A 13,032-nucleotide genomic window follows, 5' to 3' on the forward strand; every position below is an offset into this window, starting at 1 on the left:
TTAAATGAGTGGTCTAGATTTTGCCACACAATAAATATTATTAGATTAATTTAATATGAAAGGGTAAAACTGTCTTTTTGCGTTTTAATTTAGGGTTCTTCACCAGGTTTCATATTTCGTCGCGCGATTCTGGTGAGATTTAACGATTGAATCATATCTCTCATTCAATCTATTTTAACGATTTATGATTCAATTGATTTGCAAAATTAGACTCAGCCGGTTTCAACGATTTTAATGATACCTGATTTGCGATTCAATTTTCGAAAAACAGACGACCTGTTCGACGGATTTCTTTGTTGATTTTGACGTTTTTCGGTCGATTTTACCGACTTTGATTCCTTTTTTATGTTTTATTTGTGTATCTCCAGTCAAATTTGTTCCTAATTAGTTTTTTTTTTGATTTTCTCATCTTTAGGTTCGATTTCAGTTCGTAATCAGCAGCTAAGTGTTATTTGATGGATTCTTCATCTTATTCTGAGTCTACGTCGACGAATGGTGGAGGTATTTTGGTTTGATTTTCATTAACATGATTTTTTTTGTGTTTTGTTGATGATTTATTCTCTGTTGATATGACTTATGTTGCTTGATAAATATTCTGTGTTGTTGCTATGCTCTTTGTTGATTTTCTGTTTCATTAACATTATTTTGTTGTGTTATGTTGTTGATTTATGCTCTGTTGACATGACTTGAAAATCTGTTGACATGATTTATGTTACTTGGTAAATATTCTGTGTTGTTGTTATGCTCTTTGTGGACATTCTGTTTCATTAACATGAATTTTTTGTGTTATGTTGGTGATTTATGCTCTGTTCACATGATTTGAAAATCTGTTGACATGATTTGTGTTACTTAGTAAATATTCTGTGTTGTTGTTATGCTCTTTGTGGACATTCTGTTTCATTAACATTATTTTGTTGCGTTATGTTTGTGATTTATGCTCTGTTGACATGATTTATGTACTTGTTAATTATTCTGTTGACATCGCCTGTTTGAATTGGTGTATTCTAATTAAACTGGACATTTTGATCTTGGTAATTTGAAGCATGTTCTGATATATTGGCTTACATAACTTATAACAATTGTCTAAGAATTTTACAAGAGTGCAGCCACCTATTTAGAGATAACTATAGGGGTAATTTACGTAAGTCTCTTGATTTGCGTTGACGTGACTTGAAAATCTGATTACATGATTTACGAATGGTGGAGGCAGTTTGGTTTGATTTTCATTAACATGATTTTTTTGTGTTATGTTGGTGATTTATGCTCTGTTGACATGACTTGAAAATCTGTTGACATGATTTATGTTTGTTTGTAAATATTATGTGTTGCTGTTATGCTCTTTGTGGACATTCTGTTTCATTAACATTATTTTGTTGTGTTATGTTCGTGATTATGCTCTGTTGACATTATTACTTCACTCTTCAGTATAATAATGCCATTGATGCTCAAAGGAATCAAACTGAAAGGCTTGACTATTATGATTCTGTAATCACTCCAAAATATGTCACTGATTTAGCATTTGAGAAGCAATTGGCATCTGTATACACAGATAGGATGTTTAGAGTGGTACAAGAATTTATTGCTGAGGCTGATAAGAGTTGTCGGATGATTAGCATGTCCACATTGGAGAATATCGAGGTCTTCAAAATTTCTGATGCTAGAAAGAAGACCTTTACAGTTACACATGAGATAGAGACTGAGTCTTATGAATGTGAGTGTAAACTATTTTTAAGGTGTGGTTATCTATGCAGCCACCTTTTCTTCATCCTCAGAAACAAAGATGTCAACAATATTCCAGAGAAATATGTTGGTAACCGTTGGCTTAAAAGTGAATTACTAAAGACAGTTCATGGTCTCACGAGTGATGATAGTGCGTCTGACATAGGTATTCAAACTATTTTCTATAGATATTTCAGTTTAAGTTTTAGCATGTGTTATTTAAGCTGTTGACATATCTTATATAGGCTGTTAACATTTTATATGTGTGCAGGTTCTAACAAAGATGACAAACTACAGATTGCTAACAGGTGTCATGGTCGTTACTTTGGTCTATATCAGCGTGCTTTTAGGAATAAAGATCATTTGATTGCTTTGGATAATTTGCTTGCAGGTATTGGTCCTCAAATCTTTAAAGATGAATGTGCTGGATCGTCGTCTATTGATAAAAATGATTCAATCATGAACATATATGGTATTGCTGTACCTGAAGAAATAACTGCACATGCTCCAGATGTGGTTAGTACAAAAGGAGGTGCAAGTGACAAGAAAAGCAGGATTAAGTCAAGTATAGAGAAAGCAATTGAAAAAGCAAATAAACCTCATAGGCGTTGTGGAAAGTGTCATAAAATTACTGATCATAATGCTAGAAGCTGTGGTAGAAAGGACACATGATTGTTTTTTAGTTGTTGACATAGACTACAAATTATTGACATTTTCTTGTTAGTTGTTGATATCTGATTTTACTATCTGTTGACATCTATTTTATGATTTTGTTTTTTTAATTTTAAGTTTTGTTTTCTGAGTTGTACACCTTTATACAAGGTGTTGACATTTGGTTATAAGTAGTTGACTTTTTAGTACAACTTGGACTCTGCCTTGCTTTCGTGCTCCATCATGTTTTTAAGGTGCACATGTCAACAATTAAAAATCATGTCAACTATATATACTGGCCATGTCAACAACTAATATAATTATGTCAATTATGGTGCACATCGTGTCAATGGCACATACCAGTCATGTCAACTACAGTACATATCGTGTCAACTATATATACTGGCCATGTCAACAACTAATATAATTATGTCAACTATGGTGCACATCGTGTCAACGGCACATACCAGTCATGTCAACTACGGTACATATCGTGTCAACTATATATACTGGCCATGTCAACAACTAATATAATTATGTCAACTATGGTGCACATCGTGTCAACCGCACATACCAGTCATGTGAACTACGGTACATATTGTGTCAACTGCACATACCAGTCATGTCAACTATGTTTCAAGCCATGTCAACTACACGTACAAGCCATGTGAACAATACATAGAAAACATGTTGACAACAATTGTAAGTCATGTCAACTACATGTACTAGCCATGTCAACAACTAATATAATTATGTCAATTTTAAGTTGTTGACATAATATTTGTTTTCCAAGTTGTTGACACTTTATACAAGCTGTTGACATTTTGTTATAGGTTGCTGATATTTCAATCAAGTTGTTTACATTTCAATACAATTTGTTGAACTTATTAACATTTGTTATAACTGCTAATAATAAAAGTCAGAATGCATAATAATCATTTTAAAACCAATCCAAAATATAAGTTAACATCAAACATTAAAGTCTGTTTTTGTTCACTTTCTCTTTCTACAACTAAACAACTTCTTGTATTTGTTGTTTAGCTTATACAATTTGTCCATGTTTGCTTCCATCCAATCATAAGCTAGTTGTAACATTGGCGATCTCTGGTTATTGTAAATTGATGCAATCATCGTGCAGCAATATCTTCCCCTGAGTATTTGGATAATCTTCAGGCTACGCGCTGAGACGCCGATATCCCAATCACTGCCCTTTTTCCCAACATAGGTCTCCATGTGCCTCATCAAATAGATACCGCAGTCCTTTATGTTTGTGGTTGTTGCCCATTCTAAATTCAGAAAGTTGAATGAAGACTTGTTTATATTTTCTGAAAGATCTAGCAATTTCTTCTCTATGAAGTATGCTTCGAACATATCTTTCTGCAAAATATATAAATAACTAAATTAAACTACACGTACAAAGCATTTCAACACAATGTAGAGAATATGTCTATAATATAGATAAAAGCATACCAGTAAGCCAATATCAATGTCATAATTCTTCAACGGGTCTGTATCTTTAAGTGGCTTTATATTATCTATGATGTCAATGATGTTTTTCTTCATCCAATATACTACAAGGTAGTAATGGTTATCTGCACAAACTCGGAAGAAGACCTGTATGACATGAAATATACAATTATATCCATAGAATACTTATTCATATTCTAACATAGATATCATTTTTAGATCTTATTACCAAATCAATTTTTCTCCAGTTGAAATCTGGTCTTCTTTCAACCTCATTATCTATCTGAGAAACAAAATTTCTCTTTGCCGTCGAACATCCCAATTTTCCTGCCGATTTGTTACATTGAAGTTCTGCATTTAAAATTTTTGGTTAGGGAGACATCTGACTCAAACAGTTTACATATAATTTAAGATTACTTACACATGGAGATGTACTCATGAAAAAGCGTGAAAGTAATGTTGTTGGCCTTTCATTTCCAGTTATCAACACCAACATTGTTGTCTATATGAAATGACTGGGACAAATGCATGAAAGTGTCACTCACAGATACAACCGGAGATTTTTGGCTTCCAATTGCGCTTCTAGCAATTTCACAAACAAATCCGAATAAATCATTATTCTTGATCTGTGAAGAAGCTTCTTTGAGGACTCTAACAAGATTGGTCTTGCCATCATTTATCTGATTGATGTATTTTACTACATTGTTCACCATATCTGATGGGAGTAGGTTCTGAGAAGAAGACCCAACTCCACTGTCATCTACATCAATACTTTGTTCTTCATTCCCTTCATGCTGCTCCTCATTACGAACGTATCTCTTCTTTATATGTCCTAAACCAAAAATTCCTGCACTGATCTCTCTATCTTCTCTAGCCTGAAGGTGCTCACTATTCCATCCTTTCATTAATGGAAATGTCCGAGGAACATGACGCTTGTCTTGTGTAACTCTGTCTAAGTAGCAGAGCTGCATAAGTTCAAAAATGCATATATATTACTAGTTTGTAGTGTCAACTCTATACACAAGCCACTTAAATAACTAATACAACTTATGATAACTATAGTACAATCTATATCAACTACACATACAACCTAATGTAGTCATGTTAATAATCTGTAATGCAAAATGTAAAACATACCATAAGGAAGGGAAGTGGTCCAGCAAAGGCATTCTTCTCTGTGATCGACCAATTATGTTTTACAAATTTGAGCACTGATATTATATATGAACGCCAATTGACATTCCTCACGTTATCCAGATCATCAATTATCTCCCCAATCTTAGATTTTACCATTCCACATGTTGATTGCTCAATCAATGTTGATTCTAGTAAGACCAAGAACATCCTCTTGAATTGTCTTCCTCCTTGAAGATCTTCTAACATAACATCTTCAACATCCTTATGATTCACGCTTGCTGGTTTCGTACCACATTTCTCTGCTATCTTCCTCTTGAAAGCTGCATTACTTTTACACTTATCTCTGGAGTAATTAATGTCACCTCTTGGAAATCCATATACAAGCTCCACACCCTCTTCAGTTATATGAATTTTTTTTCCATTATTAAGCTTTATCTTGCACTTATTTTCGTCAATTTTTTTTAATAATGCTAATGCTAATCTGCTGGGAATGTAATCGATTTTGAAATGTAGGACACTCTCGAAACCCAACTCCTTCACAGAATTAATCTGTTCCTCATTCAGTCTGCTATTGCATTAACAAACTACATCGGTTTCCTTTTCACTAGAAGCCTTTGAGATAGATTCTCGGCAATAACAATCTGTTTTCCATCCTTTACACTTTTCTTTTGATTTTTCTTAATAGTAATTAACTCTTCCTGAGATACTGAGGTACTCCTTTTTCGCTTGTATGTTTTTCTGGTTTCTGGTTTAAAATCAAACATAATAAATCTATATCAATTATACAAAGTATCATGACAATAACAAGTGTACTCTGTTGACATCAAGTGCATGTATATTATTAAAATTATTTCAGTAGATATACCAAGCACAATTAACAGAATTTCAGGCATTAAGTATGCTCTGTCATTAACTGGTATTTCTCATATATAGTAAGAACAATTATCTTATTACTATTATGTCAATAGTTAAAGTTTATAATGTTGACATAACCTCTCAATTATCTTATAAAGTTTATGGTAAGCATACTCTGTTTACAAAAATAAGACTATGTCAACAGTATATTATTATAGCTATGTCAATAGATATAGCAAGCACAACTAACAGAAGTTCATTTATGAATTATACTCTGTCAATTAACACGTATATCCTATATATAGCAACCACAATTATCTTATAATCATTATTATTATGTCAATAGTTAAATTTTATAATGTTGACATACCCTATCGATTATCTTATAAAGTTTATGGCCAGCATACTCTGATTACATAAGTATGACTATGTCAACAACTATTTAAACAAGCTTACAATATGTCAATAGCTATTGAGATACTACTACAACTATACATATGTTTTCTACAGTCATCCTAACAGCCATTCAAACAAGCATACACTATGTTAATAGTTGTTGACATACTACTACAGCCATAAAATTGTATGTTTTCTACAGCCATCCTAACAGTCATTCAAACAAGCATACATTATGTTAATATAATTATGTCAACGCCTATTCAAACAAGCATACACTACTATTAACAGTATAATATTATAGCTATGTCAATAGCTAGTATATAAAATGTCAATAATCTTCAAAATTTAAACAAATCCTTAGCTGGAAGGTAATGCTTGATCTCTTTCGTTTTTTCCAGCAACATTGTTCGTTTCCATCTCTTCCGATTCTACCATCGTTAATCAACAAAAAAATTCAGCAGGAATCGAATTCATAAAAAACAAAATCCAGATGTGTTTTAATACACCAAAATAGAAGTAATATACTTAAAATTTGAATCAATTTCTTAACCTGAAGAAGTCGCTTCAACCGTCGCCGATTTCGAATGCCGATTCTCTTCGACTGCTGCTTCAGCCAATTCAACTTCAATCGATGTTTCAACCGATTCTTTTCGATTTTGCTCTTCTATCGTCATTCTAGAAAACTCTGTATGAATTTTTACGGTTTGAATTGTGAAGATTACCGAGTTTTTGCAGATTTTGAAGGGGTTCGATTTGCATGAAGGTTTGAAGATTTCAGGAGAGTTTTAGAGAGCTTTTTGAAATTGGATTGAAACACGTTTTTATGTTTTCAGCTTTTTTATTAATAAAATTATAATTATACCCCCTTGTTGACATAATTTGGTATTTGTTGACATTTTCTTAATCTTATGGATTAGTGGCCCATATTGCATCTCATTTCTCAATTTAGCTAAATAATCTCAACCTAACAAGACCCTATATATATATATATATATATATATATATATATAGGGTCTTGTTAGGTTGAGATTTTTGGGCCTAATTCAGAATTGAGATGCAATCTCAGCCACCCATTCACAATCTTCGCGCGATGTCAACAGCGTCTGGTTTTAGTCAACAGGGGGGTATTTTTTCCATTTCAGTTCTAAAATGTTTCAGCTGTATTCAAAACACGCCGCAAAACTCTCGAACATTTCTCTGAGTTCTCTCCCAAATTTCTTCTACAATTCTGCATCTTCTCTTCCCTTCGTCGCAATTCATCTCCTAATCTTAGACTTCGTTCAGTTTTCTACATCAATTAATTTCCAAAAATGAGGATCGAAGAAGTAGTGAAGTTGAAGCACCGATTGTAGCCAGAAAAAGGCATTCCAAATCAGCGGTCGTTGAAGCGAATTCTTCAGGTTAAGAAATTGATTCAAATTTTAAGTATATTGCTTCGATTTTAGTGTATTAAAACAGATCTGGATTTGTTTTCTTCTGAATTCGATTTCTGCTGATTTTTTTATTGTTGATTAGCGATGGTAGAATCGGAAGAGAGGGAAATCAACAAGGCTGCTGGAAAAAATGAAAGAGAACATGCATTTGCTTCCAGTTAAGATTATTGACATTTCATACAATAGCTATTGACATAGTTATGATAATAGACTTGTGTTTTCTATAAACAGCATATACTTGTCATTGAGATGATATTGTATACTGTTGACATAGTGTATGCTTGTTTGGATTGTTGTTGACATTATAAACTTTAACAATTGATATAAAAGTAATAAAATAATTATGTTTGCTTTAAACATGATATACTTGTTATTGACATAGTGTATACTTATTAGAATCGTTGTTGACATAGTCAAATTGACATAATAGTAACCAGATAATTGTGTTTGCTATATATGAGATATACTTGTTATTGACATTGATTTATTATGTACTTTATCTATTGACATAATTTTAAGAATATACATGCACTTGCTGTCGATAGGGTATACTTGTTATTGACATAGATTTATTATGTACTTTATCTATTGACATAATCGTAATAACATGCATGCACTTGTTGTCAATAGGGTATACTTCTTATTGACATGATATCGTGTATAATTGATATTGATTTATTCTGTTTGATTATAAATTTTTTAAGATTATTGACATTTTATATACTAGCTATTGACATAGCTATAATAATATATTGTTGACAGTAGTTGTGTATGCTTGTTTGAATAGGTGTTGATATAATTATATTGACATAGTGTATGCTTGTTTGAATGGCTGTTAGGATGGCTGTAGAAAACATACAAATGTTTCTAGGTCATGTTGTTGCTCATACAAACCTTTTAGGGAGGAACGGCTCCCCTGTTTTGGTGTTGGTCTTGGATGGCTCTTGTAAGTTTATCTAGCAGTCATTGTCTACTTAATTATTTCAAAAATGCTTTTCTTAGGAGATAATGTATGCGGTACAACTGATAGTTTCATGATAGTTGAATAATTTACCACCTTGTTCAGTGAAATAGGAACTTCTCTGATTTTGCTGTTTTTTTGCTAGGTTTATTACTAGTTTCTTTCTGGGTGCAATCCCCTGGTATATAGGAGCTTTTCTACTGCTATGTGTCCGTATGGATGACAGAGAGAAGCCTGGACTCATTGCATGTGGCATAGCTGTAAGTCTTTTCAATCTCTACTAGAATCTCCTCAAGTGTCAATTCATGGATGTTCCCAACAGTTAGGGTCTTAGGGATGATGTGTAATCATATTTTGGTGTTTTATGTCTGTTTTTTATCCAGTAGATTTTGTAATTTTATTTTCTCTGAATAAGTATCTGAGGTTTCTCTTGTCAATCAATACCCCCTCCCACAAGTCATCATATGTGTTTTGCTTCTTGATGCAATTGCTTGAGTTGATATGCACTTGGAAGCCAAACGACTTCACTTGAATATGTGGCCGACAAGTTTCTTCATTTGTCCAAGACGTTCCTTCAAGACAAGCCTGATACTTTTGATCACTGGAAAACAATATATGAATCAATAGTTATTGCTGAAAAAGAAAAGGAAGTTCTTGAAGATTTGACTGAATTGCCAACTTTTAAATTTGTACATTTCTTTGATGAAGTAAGTACATCATTTTATTTACATATGTTTCTCTGAGTTGACATTAGATTACTCCTACAGTTTATATACTAACATTGTAGAACTAATTTACAAGCAGTATGCAGAAGAAAGAAACAGAGAAAATATCCCTACATCGCCAGGTTATGATCCTAAAGGGGTGAGCAAATGAATCAGGCTCTCCTATCTCACCACCAGCTGCAAGCCCAATGGATGACGCACAAGTTGAAACGAACAAAGAAAAGCAACAGGAGAAAAGGAATGAGAAAGTAAAGAATATTGTTAAAATAAAATAACTAAAACTAAGATTAAATAGTATATTGTTTTTATAAAATGACTGAATTGTTGTTGACATGGCTTGAAAGTGTAGTTGACAATTGGTTATAATTGTTGTTGACATGATTTGTACGTGTTGTTGACATGATTTATAATTGTTGTTGACATGGTTTCTATGTGTAGTTGACATGGCTTATAATTGTTGTTGACATGGTTCTATGTGTAGTTGACATGGCTTATAATTTTTGTTAACATGACTTATAATTGCTGTTAACATGGTTCTATGTGTAGTTGACATAGTATGTAACATAGTTGACATGGCTTGTACGTGTAGTTGACACAATATGTACCGTAGTTGACATGACTTGTATAGTTGTATGTGCCGTTGACACGATATGCACCATAGTTGACATAATTATATTAGTTGTTGACATGACTAGTATATATAGTTAAAATGATTTTTAATTGTAACTAACCTTAAAAGTATGAATTATAATTGAGCATAATTAAATTATATATATAAGTAATCTTAAATTTTATGACTACATCTCCATGTGCAAGTAATCTTAAATTATATAGTTGGATGAGTTTTAAAACTATTATTGTGGATTCCGAAGTTTGAATTTAGCAGTTATATCAAATGTTAATCAGTTCAACAAATTGTATTGAAATGTCAACCACCTATAACCAAATGTCAACAGCTTTTATAAAGTGTCAACAACTCAGAAAACAAATATTACAATTAATAAAGAAAATTATAAGATAGATGTCATTAGAGAGCAGAATCAAATATCAACAACTAATAAGATAATATCAATAACTTTTAGTATATGTTAACAACTAAAAAACAACTCTGATTGTTGTTGACATGGCTTGTACGTGTAGATGGCATGACTTATAATTGCTGTTGACATGGTTTTTATGTATAGTTGATATGACTTGTACGTGTAGTTGACATAGTATGTAACATAGTTGACATGGTTTGTACGTATAGTAGACACGATATGTACCGTAGTTGACATGACTTGTATGTACCATTGACACGATATGCACCATAGTTGACATAATTATATTAGTTGTTGACATGACTAGTATATATAGTTGACATGATTTTTAATTGTAATTAACATTAAAAACATCAATTGTAATTGTAATTACCCCTCCAGGCAGGACTGGGGCAGGCTGGACGCCCTCATCAGCGAGTAGCACGGAGGAAAGTCTGACTCCAACTTGTATTGAAATGTCAACAACTTATAACCAAATGTCAACAACTTGTATAAAGTGTGTACAACTCGACTCAACTTATTTTTAACACAAGTATACCCGCAAGTGTACGGGGCTAATGTAGCAAATAGTAAGCAAAGAGTATCGTATCCACAGAGACAATGAGTGTCAACCTAATTACCACGAACCAACCTCAACTACTATCTAGATGAATCGGAATTTTGGTTTTTCTAAATCTATTTAAAAGCAAGGTAAAAACAATTAAAAACAACTAGAGAACTAAAAACAAATAAGAAAACGGATGTAGATCAAAGATGAGAAGGGTAGAATCCTACGGGATCGATAACAACTATTCTATGCTCAACTAACTTCCTAACTATGCCAACAAAGGGTCTCAAGGGTTATTAAGCTATCACTAAGGTAAAACTATATCTTTTCTCAAAGCATATAATTTGTAGATTGCTACCTAGAACCGAAGTCTCCTTCCTAGAACTAAGGCAACAACTCCTAATAGCTCCTAAGATACTTAGCTTCATTCAAAGGCTCAAATCTCTCGATTATATTGGCAAAGACATCAATTTCTTCTCTTTCAATTAAACTACTCACTTCTCAGTTCTTGTAGTAAAATCCACATGCATTTATAAGGTGATCAGTCAAATAAATGTATAAGCACAGAAGAAATCAAAATAACCACATGAGCCAAGGCGTAGAAAAAGGAAATCAATTAAACATAAGAATCATTGTATCTCCCCCGTAGAACTCTACGAAGGATTTAGCTACTCATGTTCATCACAAAAGTAAAAGAAATATTCAAAGAAATAATCAAAAACATTGTTTGAACAAGAATAAAACTAAAAGTAGAAACTCCTAGAATTGGATTGGGCGGATTGGAGGTCTCGTCTTCAATCTTGCGATGAATACTCGTCCTCTGCTCGTTCTTCTCTTCTTTCTAGATGAAAAAGTGGTATTTTTGGGGTAGGAGGCGTGTATGTTGTGTTTGGAGGCGTTTCCTAGGCATATATATACCTAGGGTTGACTTTGGGCCCGAAATAAGCTGTCCGACGAAGCTGGCGGGTCGCCAGGTTGGGTGTGCGTCGAAGCTGGCGAGTCGCCAGCTGCTTACGGCATTTTTTTCATGTTGTGCTGGCGGGTCGCCAGGTTCGCATCGTTTGCATGCGAACCTGGCGGGTCGCCAGCTATGTCACTGCTCTACGCAGTCTTGGTAAAATGGCCATAACTTCTTCTACCGAACTCCGATTGAGACGTTTAAGATATCCACGCGAAGCTCTTTCAAAGACAAAGAGAATGGTATGCATTACATGCGAATCGGACTTCAAAATCTCCAGAAACGCTGTCTCGAACATCGAGTAGCTGCACATCCACATATTTTGTACATTTTTCTACACATTCTTCACAAAATGGTCAAAATACCAACATAATAGAGAAGTAGCTATAACCATGTCTCAAAGTACACAATATATGATCAAAACCAAGTAAAACTACCCTCTAAAGTCATGTAAAATCCAAGTGAATCAACTCCCCCAAACTTAAACAATTGCAAGTCCTCGAGCAATGAATAAAAATAACTAGAAGAAACTTGGATTCAAAAGAGTTTTAGACATCATCATTGTCTCAAAGAATACAGAATAAATGAGCATATCACAATACAAATTCCATCAAGTTAAGCCGTCGAATGCACTTTTACTACTAACTCGTATATCAGTTTGGATTCATGCTTCACTCGGGATGTATATATGTGTGTATATTCACCTCACTCAAAAGTGTATAGGATATCAAGTAACACTCAAATCAATCAAAAATGCATGGTTTACCATAGACTTGCTCAATGTCTAACCTCTCCTCTACTTCGTGTGACCATAAATCTAGAGTCCGAAAGGTCTTTTGTTTAGGTTATAATGTAGGCTCTTTGGTAAGGTAGGGTAATATTTGGCTAAAGTGACTAAATTCCCAATAAGATGTGAAATTCTAAGACATTACACAATCCACTCTCAACTTTAACCATTCACCAAAACACTTCTCAACAATAACTAGACTTTGTCTAATTTCTTCCCAACTTCCAAAGATCTTGAATTATTCTCTATATACTATTTTTTTCCTTTTTTCTTTCTTTTCTTTTTCTTTCTTTCTTTCTTTCATTCATTATTTCTTTCTCTCTTTCTTTTTTTTTTCTAAGTACAACCAACTT

The 13,032-nt window shown here is 33.3% G+C and overlaps 1 protein-coding gene across 1 annotated transcript; it reads left to right on the forward strand.

Moving 5' to 3' along the window:
- Positions 1 to 1,419: 1,419 nt before the first annotated feature.
- LOC125193018 (protein FAR1-RELATED SEQUENCE 2-like) lies at positions 1,420 to 3,555 on the forward strand (the record flags this gene model as incomplete). The annotated part of the gene is made up of 3 exons (XM_089065032.1): positions 1,420 to 1,885; positions 1,991 to 2,284; positions 3,509 to 3,555. Coding segments are annotated over 3 exons (807 nt in total), but the record flags the coding sequence as incomplete, so codon positions are not given.
- Between the last annotated feature and the right edge of the window lie 9,477 nt (positions 3,556 to 13,032).

This window comes from Salvia hispanica, chromosome 2 (genome assembly GCF_029641045.1).
Source record: "Salvia hispanica isolate PSC_SH4W2 chromosome 2, Shi_PSC_v1, whole genome shotgun sequence".
NCBI classification, from domain to species: domain Eukaryota; kingdom Viridiplantae; phylum Streptophyta; class Magnoliopsida; order Lamiales; family Lamiaceae; genus Salvia; species Salvia hispanica.